Below are 21691 nucleotides of genomic sequence, written 5' to 3'. Positions count from 1 at the left end.
GAAAGCTTTAATGCTTACTTAATTAGTCTAAGCTTGGTAATTCAGCCAATGAAAACTAAAGTGTTTAAGTTATATTAATTGTAAACAATGTTAACAGTTAATTTTCTGAATGATGGAGCAACATAAAAACAAACTTGAGTAACACTAGATTAATTAATTGATTAACTAGTTTCTGTTGAGAATTATATTCAATAAGAGTCTGTCAATACAAATTGCTATCAATTGCAACTTTATGAAGCACCAAGAATAATGGGTTCAGGTGCATACTAGAACTAGTTGTCATGAATGCCAATTTACTGCAGAGAAATGGATTGTTTATCACCTAATTTAATTTCAGACAGCTAACTCGTAATAACTCATTTTAGCATTGAATTTTCAAGAACTTGAGTGTTAGAAGCAGCAGTTTGCTGTAATAAGTTTGCAAATTTAAATTCTTCTGTAAATAATTTAAAGCAGACTGTAACTCAAATTTGCCATTGACTACTTGGAAAATATTTAGCAATTTTATTCACCATCCAGACACCCCTGTTCTTCCCACTAGCAGCATGTTTCATTACAAATGTCTGCCTACTGCTGCAGTATTAGACTTGAGTCTGTGCTTTTAATAACAATGGGATGGATGTAGTGTCCTCTGCTGCTTCTGGCTGACTCAGCCAAAACACTTTGTGGAAGTACTTAATACACCTCAGCACACCTGGACAGTTTAATGTCCAGATGCTGAAGAGGAAAATGCAGAGAAGGCTCACAGCAGACTGAAAGGACACAAAAGTCTCTGGTTCGGGCCACAGGATGGGTTTGGTTCATCCTGCGCTTTCTCCATCCTCTCCCTGAAGTGTTCTAGGGTATTTGATGGCAACTGGGAACAAGGAAAGTTAAGCAAAGAGTCTAATTGGAGCCTTCGAAAAATTATGGAAAACATCAATTTCTTAAAGACTCTGAGGAAGCTGTCAGCCAGAAATAATTTAATACACTTATGGAAATACCTTCCTCTTCCAGATTTTCAACAGTCACTGAACTTCAGTTACAATGTCTGAGTACAAACATGCAGTTACACTACAACGAAAAAGTGAGATGGCATAATAACGTAAGAGTTTATTAATCTGCATAAAGCTTTACACCCAGGAACCATGTCAGTCCATGCCTACCACTGTAAATATACATTCCTTCAAATCAATATACGATCAGCCTTTTTTCTTTGCAAACAAATCAATGTTCCAGCACACCTGCAATAGGCATCTGACAGAGCCCAGCACCTTGTACTCAGAGCTGTCAAACACTACTGAGTGTAAAAGTTCCTCCCAGCTTCATGCACTTACTGCAGGTACCTCACATGAGTGTGCAGCATGCTTGTTAGTCAAGGCAGGTCACATTTCAAAATAACTACTGTATTAACACTCTCCTGTAATCTGACTTCAAGGAAGATCAACCACACTTGCAAACAAGCAGCAATAAACTAAAATATTTAGAAAGCCCTTTCATCTTTCCTTTTGTAACATAAATTATTTTAATAAAATAAAAAAGTCCAACAGCAAGAGCTTTGAAATGCCATCTCAAAAATAGGTCAGACTCTTCCTTCTATCTTCTCCCTTACAGCATGAAAAGCTGTCTGTGCTTTGCCTCATGACTTCTCTCCTTATGGGAGCTTCCATAAATCATTTCTGTTAGCAAAAAGTAATCCATGGACTAAGCCTGTCCTAGAGCTACAGACTGAGCTTCCACTGGGAAGATGCTGCAGGCTGAACACAGATGTTGACCAACCTAGTTAAAAATTGAACAGCACATAACCAGCACTACAGCAGCACCACTGTTTATCAGAAATGTCTTCATGAGCAAGGAAGTATTTTAACTCTAGCTTCAAGTCAGACTAATAACATGACATTTTACTTCAACTCAGAACTCTTCTCTAAGTCTGATATTTCCCTCCCCAAGAACATTAAATGGATTTTCTGGATTCACAGCTACAGTGACACAAATGAGGAGGTAATCAGAGATTTAATTTAGTATCATTACCCAAGCTAACACCTCACAAATCTGTGCTGACATGAATCAAATGGTTATTCCCACCTGTCAGCAAGAGTTTGATAGCTGAAAGGCACAGGGAAATATGGTATTTGACATTTTCCTTCCAGCAGGAGACTCGGTTAAGAGTTTATAAATTTATTATAAACACACAAAAGAGGTCAAAAGAAAATTATCTATATTTAGTAAATCAATATAATAGTTTAATAGATTTAAAATATACTCTCCACCCCCTCAGTATGCTGGGAACTTAGAAAAAACTACTTACTCCTTCAGTTTTGAAACTGTTTTGAAGATATTTTCTGTAAAGAAATATGTTCATATTTCATTAGTTAAACTGCTACAAAATTAGAACTACAAAAATTTGGAATTACACCAGATCAAAAAAGTTCATATTTCAAGGTTGCAAGGCATTAGCACATGACTAAAAACCTATGAGTGGATCTTACTTTCAGTTCAGCACCAGAATTGACTGATCCAAGTAGGAGTATACATCAAAATACAGGCAAGTTATAACAAATTGTATTTCTGATGAAGTAAAAGCTATGATTTCTATTGTCATCCTATAACTGATACTTGAGCACATAAAACCCATTACTTTAATCATTACATGGGAATAAAGTCTTTCGAATAAAGCTTTCAGATTATAAATAACATTGATCTGTATGAAATTGTTATTTACCATTGATGGACACTCTGTACAAGACAATATTAAGGAAAATGTATGCATGACAACACAGCTGAAAGCAAGGTCCTACCTAAACACAGAATGCATTCATTCCTATGGGGGGACTGGGAAACAGCAGCAGACAAGTGCAGGGATGCTTCTACACAGATTTGTAAAATTGTTATCATTTTTGACCAGAACCTTACCAAGAATGAAGCCTTAACAAAACCACAGCAGTTTATGATCAACTCTCAGATTCCATCCTTTGGTACCACTACTGGTCCACACAAAGGAGAGAGAAAATGGAGAATTGCAGTGCATTCAGAGAAGAGCTCCAGAGCAAAATGGAAATACGCTTTGAAGCGTCAAGAACTCTATTTGCTTTACTGAACAACTTTCAAAAGACTATTAAATCAAAATCTATAAGTACCAGTAAAAGCTGAAGACTTAATGGATGAAGGCAAGACAACTTTAAGTGGCTCTTAAATTTATCACAGCTCAAGTTAAAGTATGATTTTAAACAGACCATAAAAAACAGCTGAAAATTATTAACCCCTGGAAGACTAGATCTACATTCATAAGGCTCAATCTGACTGAAGATGTGTGGAACTGAGATAACTCTGGTGCCTGCTCCTCTACCCTTCTTCCCTCCCCCCCTCAAAAAACCCCACAAAACACACAAAAAAAACCCCAACAAAAACCAAAAAGCAAACTGCTACTTTACTGATACCTAAGTCCAAAACCAAATAAATTCCTGTTGGTACACAAAGAAACTCTAACACATTCAGAATTTACTGCAGTCTAAAAATAGATAATGACTTCAGTGTTTATCTCTTACAGAAGTACATGCAGGAAAACAAAAGTAAACATTCTTCTGCTCAAGTTTCATATGGAACAATGAAAAACTCAGGATTAATTAGACCTGGTCAAAGTACAGGTTTGTAACCTGTTTTTATTATATTTCTAGAGAGAGACAAAGTTTTTGATTCTGAGTTGAAGGGCAATTCATGAACTACACATTACTTCAGTATAACTGGATTAAAGGCTTGGACATCACTCAGTGCAGAGATTATAAAAGCCATCCCCATCTTCTGTCTCCCAGGACAGCAGCTGAGGTCACATGTCATTTTTCCACCAAATTTGTTGAGTTCAAGAACCCTTTTCTCTACAATAGCAGAGTCACAGTTATGGCAGAAAATGACAAGAGCAGCCTACAGCCTCGCAGTCAGGTCACAGAAATGATTCTCTCCCTGCTGGCTGATGATGGCCTGGCACACCCATCTCATCTTTTCAGGGACTGTCTGAGCCACTGCACAAAGCAGAAATGCAGCAGCTCTCTCTCTGTTTTTTGAGAGCAGAAGGATGAGCACAACTGCAGGAGATCATTTTTAGATGTAAATCCTGATTTGACAGAATCAGCTTTCAGCCGTGTTTGAGGTACTTTTGAAGAGGCATCCCTTTTCAGCATTCCCTGTTGGCTCTGCTCCACACATGGCTCTGGATTCAGCTCTGAGTCAGGCATCCAAAAATGGATTACTACAGAAATAGGCATTACAATAGCAGAATCTTCTGGGAGAAATTTATCCCAACACTTTGTGTTTTTAAATTGACAACATATTTCTGAATGAGTTCTAGTTCGGCCTTGTATTTTTAGGAGAAGATGCAGTAGTTACTGGACTATATTTTACTGCCTCTCTTATGCTGAAAGCCATATCTAGATAGGAAGAACCAATATAAATACTGTCACTTATGAGTAGGTCACTGGATAAGGAGCAAAAAAAAACCTGGGCTTGCTTCCAATTTTTCTCTGTCAGTTTTTCTGTGTGTAAAGTGGGATGGATATCAACTAATACATAAGAAGCATTTCTAAAGCTAAACAGGAAATAAACATCATTTACTATGCAATGTTTTAAATAGCTACAAGGCTACTGAAATACTATAGTATTTGCTTTCCCTCAAAGGTTCTCATCTGCATTGTAAAGATTTTACTACTTAAATTATGCAAAGCTATCAATCAGCAAAAGCACATTTACACTTCAGGGAGCCTGACTCCATACCCCACAGACACTTCTCAGTATATAAAAATTACTCTTAGATAATACTGGAATAACTTCACTTTGTTAATTATGACACTTTAGACAACTTGGAGCATTGCAAGCTTTTCAAGCACTTTTGAAACCACACCCTTAGAACAGTGATAACTCAGCTTTACATTGTAGGGAAGGAAAATGAACTGTAATGGTGTTAATTTTCTCTGAACATGCAAGCACATCAATGGGATGCTTCAGATAGTATTCATACAACAGGAATATTTGTTCCAGTCCACAGAATATCTTTTATTCCTTCCAAATTGCTACTCTGAATCTGAATCTGTCACCTGTAGAAATACCTACGACTCCATTTCAAGTACTGCTGAAAAAAAAGTTACATGTCTTTTCAAATACAATGCCTGTTTAAACAGTATTGCAATTTATGAGGAAATTAAATTTCATGCATTAATTTTTATAAGAAACCTTTATTTCTACAGATCATCTTTATGGAAACAGATTGAAAATTACTTTAAAAAAAAAGTTGAGTTAAAAAAGTTGAGTTTTCTCCTCAGACTCAGTAACAAAGTCTTATGAATTTCAAGAGGTTTCAGAATGCTAGAAGTATTGATATTCTCCCCACTTTATTCCACTTAAGCGTGAGATTCCTAGCAGACAATTGTTGAAGCATCACATGCAGGAATCATAAGCTTGACTGACTGTTTTCAGTAAGATGCTCCTGATCATAGTCAGGTATGCACAAATTCTTCTTTTTAATCTAGAGTTTGAACACAAAATCATAAACTGTGACACAAAACCACAAACGTTTCACCTGAGGAATTAAAGAGGGTCGCAGTATGGTTTTTCCTATGAATGAGGCCTCATTGTGTGTTTTAAGATGAGAAGATGCCTAACTCCTGCACAAAGCAGCACAACCTGGTTTGTGGTCACCTTTTTCAAGCTGGCAGCTCCCTGTAGCTGTAGGCTTCATCCACATTACACCTCACCTGTGTACAGGTTCCCAGCACTGGAACAAAAGCTGCTCCACAGCCTTCTTGGGATCCACCCCCTCCAACGTGCACCACTTTTCTCACTCACACACACATTTTGTGGTCACATGGGAACACTTTGCATAATGGCAGGTACACTGAGCTTCCCCTTTCTGCTGCTTTCCAATAGTTGTCTCTATGTTACTGCAGCTCCTGCAATGCGGAGGATTTGGATTAAGTCACAGCTTTTACCCACTCCATTCATCACTGTTTCACAACTTTCCATCCTTTTAATTACCGTGGGTAAAGAGAAACATTTTTATTTACCCAATACTCTCAGTTTTAGATATTGGGATGGTTAAATTCTGGTATCAGTCAACTACATCCTGTCGAACCTCAGAGCACTGTAACATGGAAAATGGATCTCCACTCAATGTGGGAAGCCTTATTCCCTTTCCACAGATCATTTCCAAGGCCCCCATATCACAGGGTCAGTGATGCATGCTAGGCTTTATAAGCAGCAAAGGACTTTTAGATACTTGAGAAGAATTGTTTTATTTTTAGCTTTTTTACAAAGATAAAGCTGGCACTGTTTAGTCACTGTGGAAATGACCAGAGGCGAATCAAACTGTCTTTAATTCCCATAAGTATTCCACTAGTCCTTATAAAAATAAATACTACTATTGACTGTTCACTAAAGCCATCAATTTTCAAAAGTTTTCTCCATCTTAAAATGTACTTTAGAATGATCATTTTAATATTATATTCTGTGACAGAAGAGCTTATATAGGAGTGTAATGTAAGATTTCATTTGGCCCTACGTCTCCCATAATGTGCACTTTATGAAATATGAACGTCCTTATCTGTGATATATTATCTTTTCCTTGAAATATGGCTAATTACTGTCATTCATTAGAGATGAGACATTTGAGTAACATTTCTTGTGTCACATTGACTTCAAGTTGCTTATAATTTCATTAAACTAGTGACAGGAAATTTCTGAATACAAATTTTAAAAGATTCACTACGTACCTCATAATTATTAATGCACTGTCTTAACTGACATTTCCAGCTACGGAACAGGGTACCAATACCAACACTTAATAAGTTCAGAGTCACATTCACTGTGGATTAAAACATCTGTAGAAGTAGATAAGTATCTGCATTAAGAACATCACGTCATAGACAGAGGACAGTTTCTCAGTTTGCAGGTTCAAGTATTTGTATACAACACTGTGGATTCACTTTCCAAGATAGCCACTCCTCCAATTTCAAATGCTGTATCATATCACATACCCAGAGGTTTTCTCTGACAAAACAGATACAACAATCACACAAATAGTTCTGTTTGTAAATTCTGTCACAGTGTACCCAACTATAAAATTGCTTGTTCTGAATTTTGCTCCAAAGGACAAGACTGCATGCAAACATGCTTGAAAGATTAGGTAGGACATGCATTACAATATTTACAACTACAAGTTAACATATCACAAAGATTGTCATTGAACATGGTTTATCTGTTGGAAGAGTTGAAATGAAGAGATGTTGATTACAAGGATACCGTTAAACTAGAGCTCAGACTCCATAACCACATCTGTTGTGAAAGCAATTAAAGCATATTTTTATCACACTTATTCTTCTGTTGATATGCTTTAGTAATCTAACACGCTTAGGAGAAAGGTATTTGGGATGATTCACTCTAAAATACCTGGGAGCTCACAATTCCATCACCTCTCTTGGAAAACCAGAGCCATTAGTAAGATACAGCTCGTGTTATTCAGATTTGTGTATTTATTAGCACACTTATTCAGAACTGTATTTGTTAGCACACTTGTTGACCTAAAATACACAGCCTAGACTCTCACAGACTGAACTGTAGCAATAAATCACTGAAAAAAGATTATGTCTGTATGATGGGGTTGAGACTTTTTAATTAGCCAAATAAATGCACCTATTGGAAAAAGGAGGTACCATCTATTCACATAAAATTTCATTACAATTAAGAAGAGGTGTCAGGGCATTTCAGAGAAGATAGTAGCAAAGAAATACTAGCATGCTCATAAAAGAGATGATTTTTAACACTGGGCTCTCTTAAAATGCAGCTGTCAAACACAAATATGAAGACTATAATTGACATGTTACTAAGAAAAGAAGAAAAAAAAATCAAGCAAACAAAATCAGATGTAGGAAAAAGATTTCTTATTTACTCTTTGTAATAGGCACCTGAAATCTACTTTCTCTTTAGTGTCTTCTTTGAAGAACTAAAAAAGCATTACCAATTTGTACAGTATAGAAAGCAGCTTTAGTATAGTTCACCTTTAATTTGAACTCCAGCCAAGGCATCTTGCATTAAAAAACAAAAAAATAAAAAGAAAGAAACTTTTCCTTCTCTACCCATATCAAGGATGCTTTCTATGGTCAATTATTGCACTTCACACAAAGTTCTTCTGCAAATTTCATGTTTATTGGGCTCTTCTGGGTTATTACCATTTTGACCGGTGCCTAATTTACCACAAAGCTTGTGAAAAAAAAAAAAAAAAAAAAAAAAAATCAAAACCCTACTCCAAACTCCTCTGACTATACAAATAACTCATAACTCCCAACTGTGTTTTACAACAGCACATGCACTGCCAGAATTTAAACATATTTTTTAAAAATGCTGTATAGTATACAAAGGTACACATTGCAACTACTAAAATATAAAGGCCAGGAAAAAAAAGGAGAGGAATTTAGGGGCTGGCATAAGAGAAAAACTTGGGAAATATTTCTTACCAGTATCAGCAGAAAAACAGACACTGAGCATTCTTACATGATGCTACTGAAGGAAATGCCTTTATAGCAGTTCTTTGATTAAATTAACATCAAAACTTCTCCAGTTCTAGCAAGAACTTTATAGCCAACTTTTTTCCACACACACAAAAGGACCTGAAATCCTGAGCAATACAGATTTTGGTTTTTGCTCATGTTTTACATCTGGTTGAGTTAGTAGAGAAATAATGAGCTGGGGAACCACTTAAATGGGATACAGACAACTCCCCAGGAACAGAAGGGATACTGGGAACTGAGCAATGTCATTGAGAAGATGCTGTCATCTTTGACTGGTGGTGGTGATCAAGGGAAATTCTTGATCTCTGTAAAAAGGCAAGGGTTACACACATCTTTAAGAAAGGCAAAAAGGAAGACCTGGGGAAATTCAGACTGCTTAACCTAACTTGCTCCCCACCATGCCTTGGAAGATTATGAAGGAAATCCCCCTAAAAACCCTGTCCAAGCATGTGAAGGACAAGGATTTGGCAAGGAATGGCCACCATAGATTTGTGAAAGACAAAGTTTGCCTCACCAACCTGGCAAATTTTGGTAATGGTATGACAGACTCAGAGGAAGACAAGGCTGGATGGTGTTCACAGTGACTTCAGCAAGACTCTCAAAAAATCTTCCATTGTATCTTTGCAAAAAAAAGTGAGATAGAGGTAGCCTAAGCATTAGAAGAAAATTCTGGCAGTAAGGATTTGTTCAGTCTTAAAAGGAGAAACCTAAGCTGGGACCTTTGCTGACTCTGGTAATTCCATCCTTTTCTCACAAGGATGATAAAATAGGCAGTGGAAAGAAATTTCAAGAAGGGAGATTCTGGTGAGATATTAGTAAAGGCTTGCCACAGTGAGAGTAGCTAAACATTTGAACAGGACCCAGTGAGTTTGCAGAATCAGCTTCCTTAATAATATTCATAACACCATCAAACAGGGTCCTAAACAATCTCACCATATGGGGCTTTACTCTGCTCAACGGTTTGGCTCCTCCCCAGTCTCTTTGATTGATGTATGACTACAGAAGGTTCCTTCCAACCTAAATTATCTGTAATTCTAATGTGCATGATGAATGCTATTTTCTAAATATTAGATTTACTGCCTAATTCAAATTCAGTAAGTAAAAATATTGAATTTCAGCCTAACATGAGCTCTCCTAACAAGGATCACTTCCTTGGTCCTATTAATGTGAAATCTCTAAAAGAGCTGATGAGAAGATGATCTCTAATGCCATAAATACACAGCTAACAAATAGCTGCATTTGTCTGTCAGAAGGGCTCACGTTATAACAAACTTAATGATCACGATGTTAGAACAGAATGGTGCTTGGAGAAGATCTGCCTACTAGAGAAAAGCTGTTTAGTTAAAGATGGACAGACAGGTGAGCAATGGGAAGCATGTGGAAGACACTAAAATTACAAGATGTACCATTCAATGATCAATTATAACCCACTGTAGAGAAGAGCTTTTGAATTTCTCCTTCAGCCCCCCAGCTCTCATTATCCACTTCTGAATAATGCTTTATCCTTAAGCACTTCTGAATAATGCTTTCTGACTTTCCCAGCTGATTTAAAATTGTTGCCCCACATAATGAGTTGATTGCACTACTTTCACCTCTTAATGGCAGCTGAAGTTCTATGATACACTTGGACATTTTAAGTCCTTTAAAAAACTGTCTGAAATGGCGTAATAGAGCACACCTCAGCAGCAAGGGCTATTACAGAGATTGCTGCAAAAATATCAGCTCTACCCTTTGCTTTCTGTGCTGGCTTTCTAAAGAATATAAATTCAAGGTTTTAGACCTTATCCTCAAAATACTCAGTGGCGAAGATGTCATATCTCAAACACTGCCTAAAATCTGTAATCAAACCTTTATTTATTTTTCCCCCCATCTTGCACAGTAGAACTTTTTGGAACAAAGCCAATTCCAATTATTACAAGATATATAAGTTTTTTGGATTCGATCAATAATGTTACTGAAATATTAGCTGGTTGGCAGACTTTCACAAACCCCCCTATCCTTTATCCCAAATCCTAGACAAGTTTTGCTGACTTTGCCCTCTCACATAAATTCAAGCCCAAATGTATGTGTAAAAAAAAAAAAAAAAGCCAAAGCATGACATCACACACTAAATGCACTGGATTTCTGTCATTTCCAGCTGTGCATGCAATGGCTGTATGTAGTGCATGTGTACCTGCACTGTCTGAGTACTCCTTTCAGTTCTCTTCCTTCCTTTTCACCTTGAGCTACAATATCTTCACAGAATTAAATGTCACTAATGAGACATCTGGATTAGTTTATTTAAATACTTCTTTAGCTATTTGTTTTGCAAAATAGTTGCAAACTGGTTATAAACTGTCGCTAGATCAAAACATGCTGCACTTTGCTGTCATTTCAGTGAATATTGACCATGAAAGTGTCCTAATAGAATAAAAAGTGATGCTCTAATTATTCTTGAGGGGAAAAAAATTAAATATTCAGATTGTAGCTTTTCTTCTACCATTTAATTATAGCAGGAAATGGGAAAACTAAAACCTTTCAATTAAAAAAAAAAGTATATTCCTGAAATTACTCTGTATTTAACCATACACACAAATTGACTATTCCTCAATAAACCATCAAAGTAGAGTATTCTACTTTCCTTTTAATGGGACACTGGAAGATCTATATTGTGCTGCATTAGGACCTGGTGCAGCTCTACCCTGAGCTCAACAAGTGAGTGATGGAAGAAAGTAATTCAAACAACATTCATGATCAATGCCTGAAGGCACACGGAAGCACATGACAGTTTGGAGAGAATTCTTTATGTTTGTCTGACTTAACTTATAAGAAAGCAGTAATATATTTATATATATAAATTCAAAATTTCCTTCATGAAAAATAAATGACCAAGAAAGAGACACTTTACAGTTTCCATATGCCCAGAGGGAAATGATGTCACTGGATCTCACTGCCAAAGTCACGTCAGTGACTCTTGGTGTATTTAGTGGTGATCTTAAAGATTGTCCTGCATTTGTGTGCTCGGTGTTGCAAAACATAAATTATATCTGTGAGTCATTGGATAGTGCTCTTTTCTGCACATAAAATGACATTTAAACACGATCAGAAGGGTATATTTTATTCCTTATGGCTCCTACAACTTGAAATTTTTCTCAATGTAAAGTAAATTGCTTGCCTACTTTTCCAACAGCCCAATGACTTTTCTTTTAATAACCAATAAGTTGTCTGTAGAAAAGAATAACTATTTATTAACTCCAGCTGGTACAATATTTGTACATCATTTTTAGAGGCCTAAACATTTGAGACAAGAAGGTGACAGCAAGTACCTCTATAAACTTTCTAGTCTCTTACTGAAAGCTGGATAATAAAGATAAGAAAAAGGTCATTTTGCCAAGGATATAGTACAAGGAATGGCACTCTGAAAGGCAAAATTCTACTTTAAATAAAAATCTAGTAAGATCAATATATACCAAAGATGAAAAAAGGGAAAATTTTATTTCTTATTTATCTGTTAAAAACTTTACTGCTTCACACTAATGAACAATAATGTTTTACAGTCTTTCTTATAGGAAACTCTAACAGATTTGTTCTATCTGGAAGTGCTCACATATCACAAATAGTGCTGATTTTTTGAAGGAGATAGCCCTGATACAAACTCATTGTTCTTCCCAATTTCACTGCAGTCTAACTGCCTTTTTAACTTCTACTTTACTGCAGTGTTTAGTTTATTGCAGTGTACCATTCATAATCTTTTGATTTGCAGAAGAAATGGTCCAAGGAGAAGGTTCCTTCAGTACCATTAAAGAATCCTACCATTGGGCTGTAAATCCTGATTGAGACCACTCATTTTTGAAATTCCAATATTTTGCTGTTTTTTCCTGTTATGAGAACATAATTCTTCTGATTATTACTGAAATTAATATCTCATACAATGTTTCTACTTCTGCTTTGCTAAAGCCAGTGAACAGAATCCACACCCTATAACTCATAAACCAGCCTCATGGTTTATTAGAGAATTTGAGTGACCCACACCAAAGTGATCCAGTCTGCCTGTAAGCACTCACACCTTCCTGAACAATCAGTGGAAAATCAGAAACTGCCTCTCACAATATGCAGGTGAAAAAAATGAGATTACTCTTCTACAGCACAGGAAGGACACGGACCTGTTAGAGTGGATCCAGAGAAGGGCCACTGAAATTACCAGAGAGAAGGAACACCTCTCCTGTGAGAGTTGTGGTTGTTCAGTCTGGAGAAGAGCTGATAAGAAACATGGGGACAAACTTTTTAATAGGGCACATAGTGACAGACAGCAGAACAGTGGAGGCTCATAGCCTACCTAAAAACTAACAAGCTTCAACCTTTTTCTTGAAGTTGAGCCACCGTGCAACCAGAAATGGAAGAATTATGATGTCCAATGTACAGCAGACAGAACCAAGTAGTAAAGTGCCTGCTGGGTTGAACAGTCATGGAAAATACATTGGATGTGTCGGATGGCATGTTGGGTGGCCCTCTGAAATTTGGGTGAGGTTTGAGTCATCCAGGGCAGGGGACTTCTATGCAAATAACTCATATTCACTTCAGGCACAAATCCAGTTTGAGTGATGGTACAGAACAATAAAGCCTTAGTGGAAACTGGCATAACTTAAATGATTGACTAACATACAGGTCGCCGAGCTTGGTGAAGAAAAGCCCAGGCAGTGCTCTTGTCTTGTGTCTCCTGCAGTTTCAATGGTATTGTTGGAAGGCAGAACTGAATCTTGAGCAGAGAGCTGGAAACAAGCACGAAGGCAAAGTCTGAATTAGAGCTAAGGACTGCAAGCTGCTAAATATCAAACAGCACCCTCCAGTAGCCAATTCTGCCTGGGAACATGGGAAATAACTGATGAAAGGCTATAGTCTCTGTACCTATTTCTTCTCCTCTTTCTTTTAAAGGCAGAAGTGTCCTACTTTAAAGATAAGAAATACCTTCTGATCTAAAACCAAAAGAGGTACTAAGAAAATACACATAACTACAAAAGCAGCCACTCAGAGAATGGTATGTGCAAATCAGGTGTAGAGAAAGGTCCAGTAGACAGAAATATTCCCATCTATGTGCTTTTTAGTTATTCTGATAGCATAATTCTTTCCATGCTTTGGTATGTTCAGTTTAAATAATTCTGGAAATATCTCACTGTCATGGATTTCATACCCAAAGGCAAGATTTCCATGACCAAGCCTTGTTCAAGCAGAATCCTAAGGGTAATTAAAAATATAAGTATATAAAATTGCTTTGCGTTTGCTGAATTTTGTACCTGTCTACTTTATGAAATAAGACATTGCAAAAATTGAATTTATTAAAAGGTAGAGTGCCGTTATTCATAACATTTACAGACATATATAAACACTTCTGCTTGAAAACAATCAGAACAATTACTTTGATACTCTGGATTTGCAATTATACATAATACATTGATTTAAGAGTTCTATTCACAGCATGCCAATACCACTGAAACACCTACACTTTGCTGGTAAGCCAAAATTCCTCTAATTGAGCATGAAATTTCTTTGCAATTTTGTTCAACACAAATAATGTATTTTTATCCAAACAATTTCTGTAATCATCTGATTTTGCAGTACATGTGCCAAATACATTTTGTGAAGTGGAAAGATAAATTTTTTATCAAAAAACCTACACAAAATCAGGTTCTCAGAACTATTTGTGAATTTACAGATCCTACAGTTCACAAGGTAATAAGCAAAGGCTTTACTCTCCTGTTAGGATGAAATACTGGGAACTCAACCTCCATCTAGACAAACCTCCACATCATGTCTAAGGTTTTCTCACAACACCTGTTTGCCCATGAGGACAGAAATAAAGCAGAAAAAAGAACATAAGGATTTGAATTTTTTTTTTTTTTTTTTTTTTTTTGCACATTTACAGACTGGGTAGGCTTTAGAACCAATATAGAATTTTTAAAAACTTGAAGTTAAGGACTCAAACAAAACATCAGGTTTTGAGGTGTTAGTATATATTTTAGGAATAAATACACACACACACACAAATATGGTCTATATTAAAAAAAAATGTGTCTTACTCCAGGCAGCATTTCTCAGATTATTTTTAGCTTTCCCATATGCCAGAGAAGAAAAATGCTACTCAGAAATCTTAAAATATTGCTAATGTAATTCTGTGCAACAAATTGAACATCTATACCTCTTACATTGATTTAGTATACACAACACACACAAAAATAATAGCTGTGACCAGTATGCCTGAGCAGTTGGTGAGGTGTTTGCTCTGAATCATAGGCTCAGAACACTCACAGGTTTCTGGACATACATTTTAGGTGAAGCAACAAAAATCTTACACAAAGGTGAGGATATTTAACTGGGCAGAGCAACCCTGTTGTGTGTAACCACTGCATGAGGAGCAAAATAGTGTGAAATCTAAACATCTTATTTCATGAAAAATTTCATGTAAGGAAGGAGGTGGTGCAAAGCAAACAACGCTGCTTGGAGGTAAATTCCTTTCTCTATCACCAGATGTGAATTTTGGTGATATAACATCCCTTGCACATAGCATCACAATAAAAAACCCACACAATGTGAAGCAATCATTTACAAAGAAGAAAAAAATGCTGGAAAGTAGGGTTTAACATAAAGTGACTAGTTCAGGAGAGAGTTCCTGGATGAACAGTAGGCAGAGAAGGCTTTGAGCCATCAAGGTCAAAATGTAGCACAAGATGATTGAGTTCTTGAGACAATAGACAGCAAACTTAACATGAACTTTGAGCAATACAGAAAAGCAGAAAATGTGATCCAATACATATTCTCCTCTTCTGTGTCAGGTGTGACATCTGACTACACTTCTCTGAGGTCTAGAAATCTAGGATGCATGGATTTTGAAAGATTATAAAAATGGCAATGCACTTGTTAAGACCAAAAAAATGACATCATCAGTACAGACTTCAAGGAGAATATTGAAGCTGTTCCAAATGGGATGGTGATCATGTTTGGCAGACCTACAGTCAGGGAGAGGCTGGGGTCAGAGATGACTTAACAGTTTCTGATCTTGTGAGAAAACAGGGGATGTAAGTCAATGAATAAAACAGCAGAAATGAAATGAAGGGTCATAAATATTCAGTAACAGAAAACTAACATTGCAGTGAAGGTAATTAAGGTGTTCAAACAACAGAAATTGAACATTTTCAGAGAGTCTGAAGAAGAAAGAGCTAGGGAGCAACCTGAATAATAATAAAGACAGAGTTGAAAGGAGGTATCTAATGCAGCTATGGTACATGGTACCTGAGAAATATTTGTCCAGCCTGCTCTAAAAAGCTTCCAATAAAAGAAATTCCATCACCTCCCCAGGCAATTGCTTTCAGTGATTCAGCTTTATTATGAGAAACTTTTCCTGATACCTTCCTAAACCTTCCCTACTACAATTTAAATCCATTACCCCTCTGCCACCTGCAGCACATGCAAGGAAGATTTTGCCTTCCTGATTGCTGTTTACCTTTGTATATCTGCAGGTTATTATTTGGACTCCTTTAACCAGCCTACCCCAATTTCCCTGACTTTTCATCGTAGCTGTATTTTCTAAGTCTCTGATTGCTCACATTGTTCTCATCTAGATTCTCTCTTCTCTGGTCTCCCTTGAGCTACAGAGAGCAGCTCATGACTATGACATGACTTTTCAGTAAGCAAGAGCAAATGTAAAAGCCTTTGATAATTCCTGCTGCCAAACACACGATACCTTTATGGTCACTGGGAACAAGACGACCATTCAAGGGAAAATTTCACCATTATCTAAAATAAATTATTACTTTTTCACAAGGGCAGTGAAACTGTCCTCTGTACTGAGAGTAATATTAGGAACTGAGCATATCAAGAGGAAAGCTGATGCTCTGTACCAGGGAGCAGAGAAGAGCCTGTTCCTTGGCTTTAGACATTATGTCACCAACACAGTGCAGGTGCAATGCTGATGAAGCATGCAAATAGGGGAATTTTGTTCAAAATAAAGTAGGCTGCATGTTGAAAATACTCACTGATTACTCAAATTATATAATAAACTGAACCCACCTTAATTAGATTTATTTGTAAATCAAGCTAAAAAGTCTCCTTATTGGCAAGAGAAGCCAGCAGCACAACTCATTAATATATACTACAATTACTTAAAAGTCTACAAATCTCTACTACAGGATTTTAATGTGTTTTGATAAGTCACTCTACTTTCCAGCAGCCATTCTTTGTATAAAATGACAGCTGCTTGTGTCAGTGCACACCTTCCAATTATTTACTCAAATAAATGACAAATAATGGCCAATATTTCCTTCATATTTATCAAAAATGCCTGAAATCAAAACTAATGTGCCATAAATATTACTCAGTAGAAAACATTATTTTTTAGAGAAACCAACATAGATTTTATTAGAAATTTAAAAATTTTGACATCATCCTACCTTGTCAGAAGCAGAGGATGGTCTAATATCTATGACAATTCATGGGGAAACGCAGTAATTTAACAGCAAAATGACTGAAAGATCTACTGTGTGTTTTTCTGCAGAAATAATTATGAAATAACATTGACTTGAAAAAAAAATCTAAGTAATACCACAAATATATCAAATGGATGATCATCTCAGCAGTAAATCTGCACTTGGTCCTTCTGCAGGCAATAACAATTTACTCCAGCAGATGCAGCACAGTAAGATGCTGTTGTTCATAGTCTTAGCATGACCAGACATGAAATGTTTGTTTACAGCAGTGTCTACCTTACCTTACCTAAAGAAATAATCTGTCCCCATTTCCAAAAGACAAATGATCAGAAATTAGGCAAAGAGGGGAAAAAAAATTGGTTTACTTCTCAATTAATACATAGATTAACTGAAATGACTGTCAGCAGTACAGTAGAAGAAAATCTTCAAAAGTGATTTACATTTTAGGGGAAAAAATTTGCCTAAAGGAGGTTTAGAATATGTAGATAGCCTAAATGATTTAGCTTTTTTTTATACTGGGAAGTAAAAAGCAACCAAGTCTGGAAATAGCTCAGATGTCTGGAAAAAAGAAATGAAAGGAATAAAAAACACTGTAACACTGAGGGCATCGAGTGCCAAGAAGCTCAGCAATGAGTATCTATTGATCTATGAGGCTACTTTGATTTTTTTTATGATTGTGGTATTGAAAAAAATTATGGTGGTATCACAAAATAGCTAATATTCTCAGACTCTCTGGACAGGGTGACTCTGCAGCTTTCTGGCTCTGCTCTTAACAGCCTGTGCTACGTGCTACTGCTGGCAAGGGGCCCTTGGGGATTCTCTCTCTCTCCTTTTCCCTTCCCCTCTCTCACCAGTGACTTCACCAGAGCTGCACTGGACTGTTTCCCTCTTGGGATCCAGAGGGTCATTGCTTTCCAGGCTTCCCTTGCCCCCTCCACCACAGAATTTTAGATTGCTCTTGTTCTCTCCAGGAGGGAGTGAGGGGTGTCCTGCCTCCAGCTTCACCTTCCTTGTAAGGGCTCACCCAGAATTCATCACCTCCAAGTTATGAAATAGAAATCATTACAGAAGCAGATGAAGATGCAGATCAGGACTAGCATGGGTTAAATATCATTAATACCATGGCACAACAGGAGTGGGTATTGCTTGGTAAATTCAGAATTAGGATAACATCCCAATTAACATCCTATCAGTATCATTAGGAAGGCAGTGTTGGTATGATAAAGGAAAGAAGGAGGACAAGGGAAAAACAAAGTCTGATTTCTTTTGTGTTAAGTTTAAACTGACAATAGAACACTAAGGATTGTAATAAAGCCAACATGATAGAACAGATGAGACTTGTTCATGTAAAAGATGGCCTGAGAGGAAAAAACTGATAAATAATGTTGTTTAACTGGGTAAGAACAAAGGCTATTGCCAATGCCTAAAAACCCACTCAGACAGGGAAGAGGAGGAATATGATGCAGATTAAAGTTTTTTGAAGGAGTTAATATGGAGATACTGTCATTTTGTTGTCAAAACATTAAGAAATATAGACTTATTGATGGAGGCTCCAAAACTGAGGTTCAACTCTCATCAATAGTGTTTTCATAATTTTATTTTAACCTGTTACAAATTGCTGCTAACTGAAAATAGACCCAAATATTATCAGTTGTACTGTAAGTATCTAAACTAGGCAACCATTTTAAGTACAGTATTTATACTCTTGGGTTTGTTTTTTTTTTTTTAACCTTTTCTGAACACTGGATAAATAGTACCTTACTATTGCAAACTAAACCTCTCCAGTGAAACAGCTGCTATGGATATTTACAAATAAATGGAAAATATAGCTGCTAACCAAACAGCATCCTGGCATACCATGTGCAGCCACACAAATATTGCCATGTACCAGAGCATCAGCATTAATGTAGAGCTCCAGCTGTACAAAACCACCACCACGTGAGGCAGGTGACCTTAGGGAGACTTGCAGCAGTGTCTGGAAGCGTTCAGTGACATTACACAGTGCCAAAGGGCCACAGATCAATGTGGTGTCACTGGAAGCGTCGGAGTTATTCCGACGTCAATAGAAGTGTAACAACAATGTCCAGAGTGTCAGCCAGTAACACACAATGCCAATAAAAGTGTGAGGAGAGGGAATGCAATGCACCATCATCAAAATTGGAACCCGTGGTATATCAGTGCAAGATCTTTGCAATGCCAGCAGAACATATTGAAGGTACCGTATATTCTCATTTTTTCACAAAAGATCTCTGGCTTTCAGCCTCCCAATGGGCGTCAGATACGACAAAATTATTAATGTAGTTTAATTATTCTAAATTAATACAACAAAATGAAGTTTACAGCTATTTCATACTATTCTGTTCTTAAGCATTGCATCCTGGAAATGTGCAGCCTGGGCTGCCCTCAGTCCAAAAGAGCAGAATATGAAGAACAGAATGGCAACTAAAAGTTTTAGTGTCCTTTCACAAAGAAGCTTAATATAGCCCCTTTATTTTTACAGATTATATACCAAAGGACAATCAATACTTGAATCACATGCATTTAATCCTCAGCACAATGGTTTTTTTTGGATATAGATCAGTATAATATAATTCCAAGGAAATCTCAAATGGACTTCATTCTGTGTATAACTATGTATTAATTAAGAAAAAAACCCACTATGGATGCTGAATTCTAAACAATTGTTAGAAAATGCTTGGTTAGGAAAAAAAGAAGGTAATAAACACTGTAGAATATAATTAAAATATTTTAGGATCTACCTCTTTTAGTGCTAAATAAAAGATACAAGAAAGAAAATGTAGCAATTAAGTTGTGATGTTTACTTCTAAAGTTTAATTAAATAATCAGTATGTACAAAATTAGAGTGTAGATGCCTCATCATCCACTCACTGCCCCCATTCAAAAAGAAAACAGAAAAAAATCTTCTCAGATACCAGTGCAGAGACAACGAAATCAAATTGAAAAAAAAAAAACTTTTTTTAATAGTGTGATCTGTGCTCAGCTTGGGGAGTTGGAGAGGTCTTCTGTTCAAAGATAAGAGGAGACAGAAATAAAGTGGTTTTGGTGAAGAATGGTGGGGGGAGGAGAGGGGCGGGTTTAGTATTAGGTCAAAAAATTACACAGATATGTAATTTTTATTCACCACCTATTTCAAATATTTCAATTGTGACACTAAGAACAATTGGGATGACTTCCTGTTCAATAGCAGGACAGAGCACCTCACTTTGATAAGTACTCAAAAGCTGAATCTTTTTCTTTCTGATATGCTTTTGTTTTTCACATCACTCATTCTCCATGAACCTTGGAGCTTTGATAGATTGTATTTAACATTCCATTTAGATTGGTTAGTGAGAAAGTAAGATAAGCTTTGAATTTAAGAAGAGTTGGCAGCAATGAAGAGGACAATCTTGAAAGATTTCAGAGCTAACACACCTTGTTCCCATGTACCACCATAAATAGGCTGAAGTAATAACTGTAAACACAATATTGTAAATAAAGTTAAAGGAGTAGAGGAGCAGAAGATCACTTCCCAAAATCTGAAGCTAGATTAGATATTCATTATTATCCACATATTGTAATTTTCCCTCTATTTTCAGGTGAAACTTCTAGAATCCATTTCATGCATTATTACACCATTCCAATATTATACTGCTTTACATATTACTATTTCTTTTCCAACGTACTGCAATTGCAATAAACGAATGCAGCAACGTAGCCATCTCCAACAGAAAAAAAACATGCAGTACAGTCTGTATGCTTTAAACCTCTGTGTATAAAACACTGAATTTTCACTTTAAGCTGCTTTAGTTAGGTTGTTTGTTGTAATCTCTGTTAATTAAAGAAGGTTGTTAACTAGATGGCATTGTGTACTTGAAGGACTGAGCATGACATTTGCTGCTGACTCCTGCCCGAGTCCTGCATTCCTTCAGCTCACATCCATCACGACAGGACTGCCAGGTGAGCTGCCTGTCACCCCAGCCCAGGCTAATGGATCCTCCAGTGGTTTTAGGTACAGCTTATGTCATGAGATTAAAACTCTGCACCTTGGAAATGACAAAACACACATAGCTGAGACTTGTCAGCTCCAGGTAGTCAGATGCTGCTTGGTTTCAGGAGCAGATGCAGATGAGACTGGCAATATAAATATGCAAATCACAATGGTCCCTTGTCAGCACCACTGTTCCTACCTCTAATGGCCCTCGTAGAAAGTCTGTTTGCTCAGCTCCTACTTCCAGTGCTACATCGACAGAAGCAAAGGGGCGGCTGGCCATCTGCTGTCGCTCCCGCATAAGTTGCTGATGAGGAAAAAATGACGTTTTAACAAAACATTAAAAAATGCACCAGATATCAGTCTGCCCTACTATATCTCCCATTAAAACATAAGAATGCAAACAGCATGCACACAGTCACTTCTGTGATATCAAAGTGAGAAAGTTATACTAAATCATAATCATCACCATCTATATTTACTCGAGAAACAGGCACAGGAGGTTAGGATGCCTACAAATGGCCTTTTAGCTTGAACTCTGACAAACTTTCCAAATGAGAGCTTCCCTAACTGACTGTTCTCTCTAAATAACTGCTATTTGTGTAAGTTACAAGCAAATATAGGAACTGGTTGGTAAAAATAGTTGAAGTCTATTTCCACTGATAATAGATGCATTAGAACACCTGCCAAAAACAAGTCCACTTGGCCTTCAAATTTTC

At 36.8% G+C, this 21691-nt stretch overlaps 1 protein-coding gene across 4 annotated transcripts in view; it reads right to left on the bottom strand.

Moving 5' to 3' along the window:
- Positions 1-21691, bottom strand: part of ATRNL1 (attractin like 1) — a 427695-nt gene that overhangs the window by 96512 nt on the left and 309492 nt on the right. For 2 of the 4 annotated variants that reach the window (XM_030276507.4, XM_002186719.7), the window contains exon 27: positions 21172-21279. The exons of the other annotated variants lie outside the window; for them this stretch is intronic. In XM_030276507.4, the coding sequence (XP_030132367.4) occupies positions 21172-21279 (108 nt within the window). The remainder of the gene's footprint in view (positions 1-21171; positions 21280-21691) is intronic. 4 annotated transcript variants of the gene reach the window in all.

Source organism: Taeniopygia guttata, chromosome 6 (assembly GCF_048771995.1).
Source record: "Taeniopygia guttata chromosome 6, bTaeGut7.mat, whole genome shotgun sequence".
NCBI lineage: Eukaryota > Metazoa > Chordata > Aves > Passeriformes > Estrildidae > Taeniopygia > Taeniopygia guttata.
The sequence above is the reverse complement of the archived record's forward strand: the minus strand, read 5'-3'. Positions and strand labels throughout refer to the sequence as shown.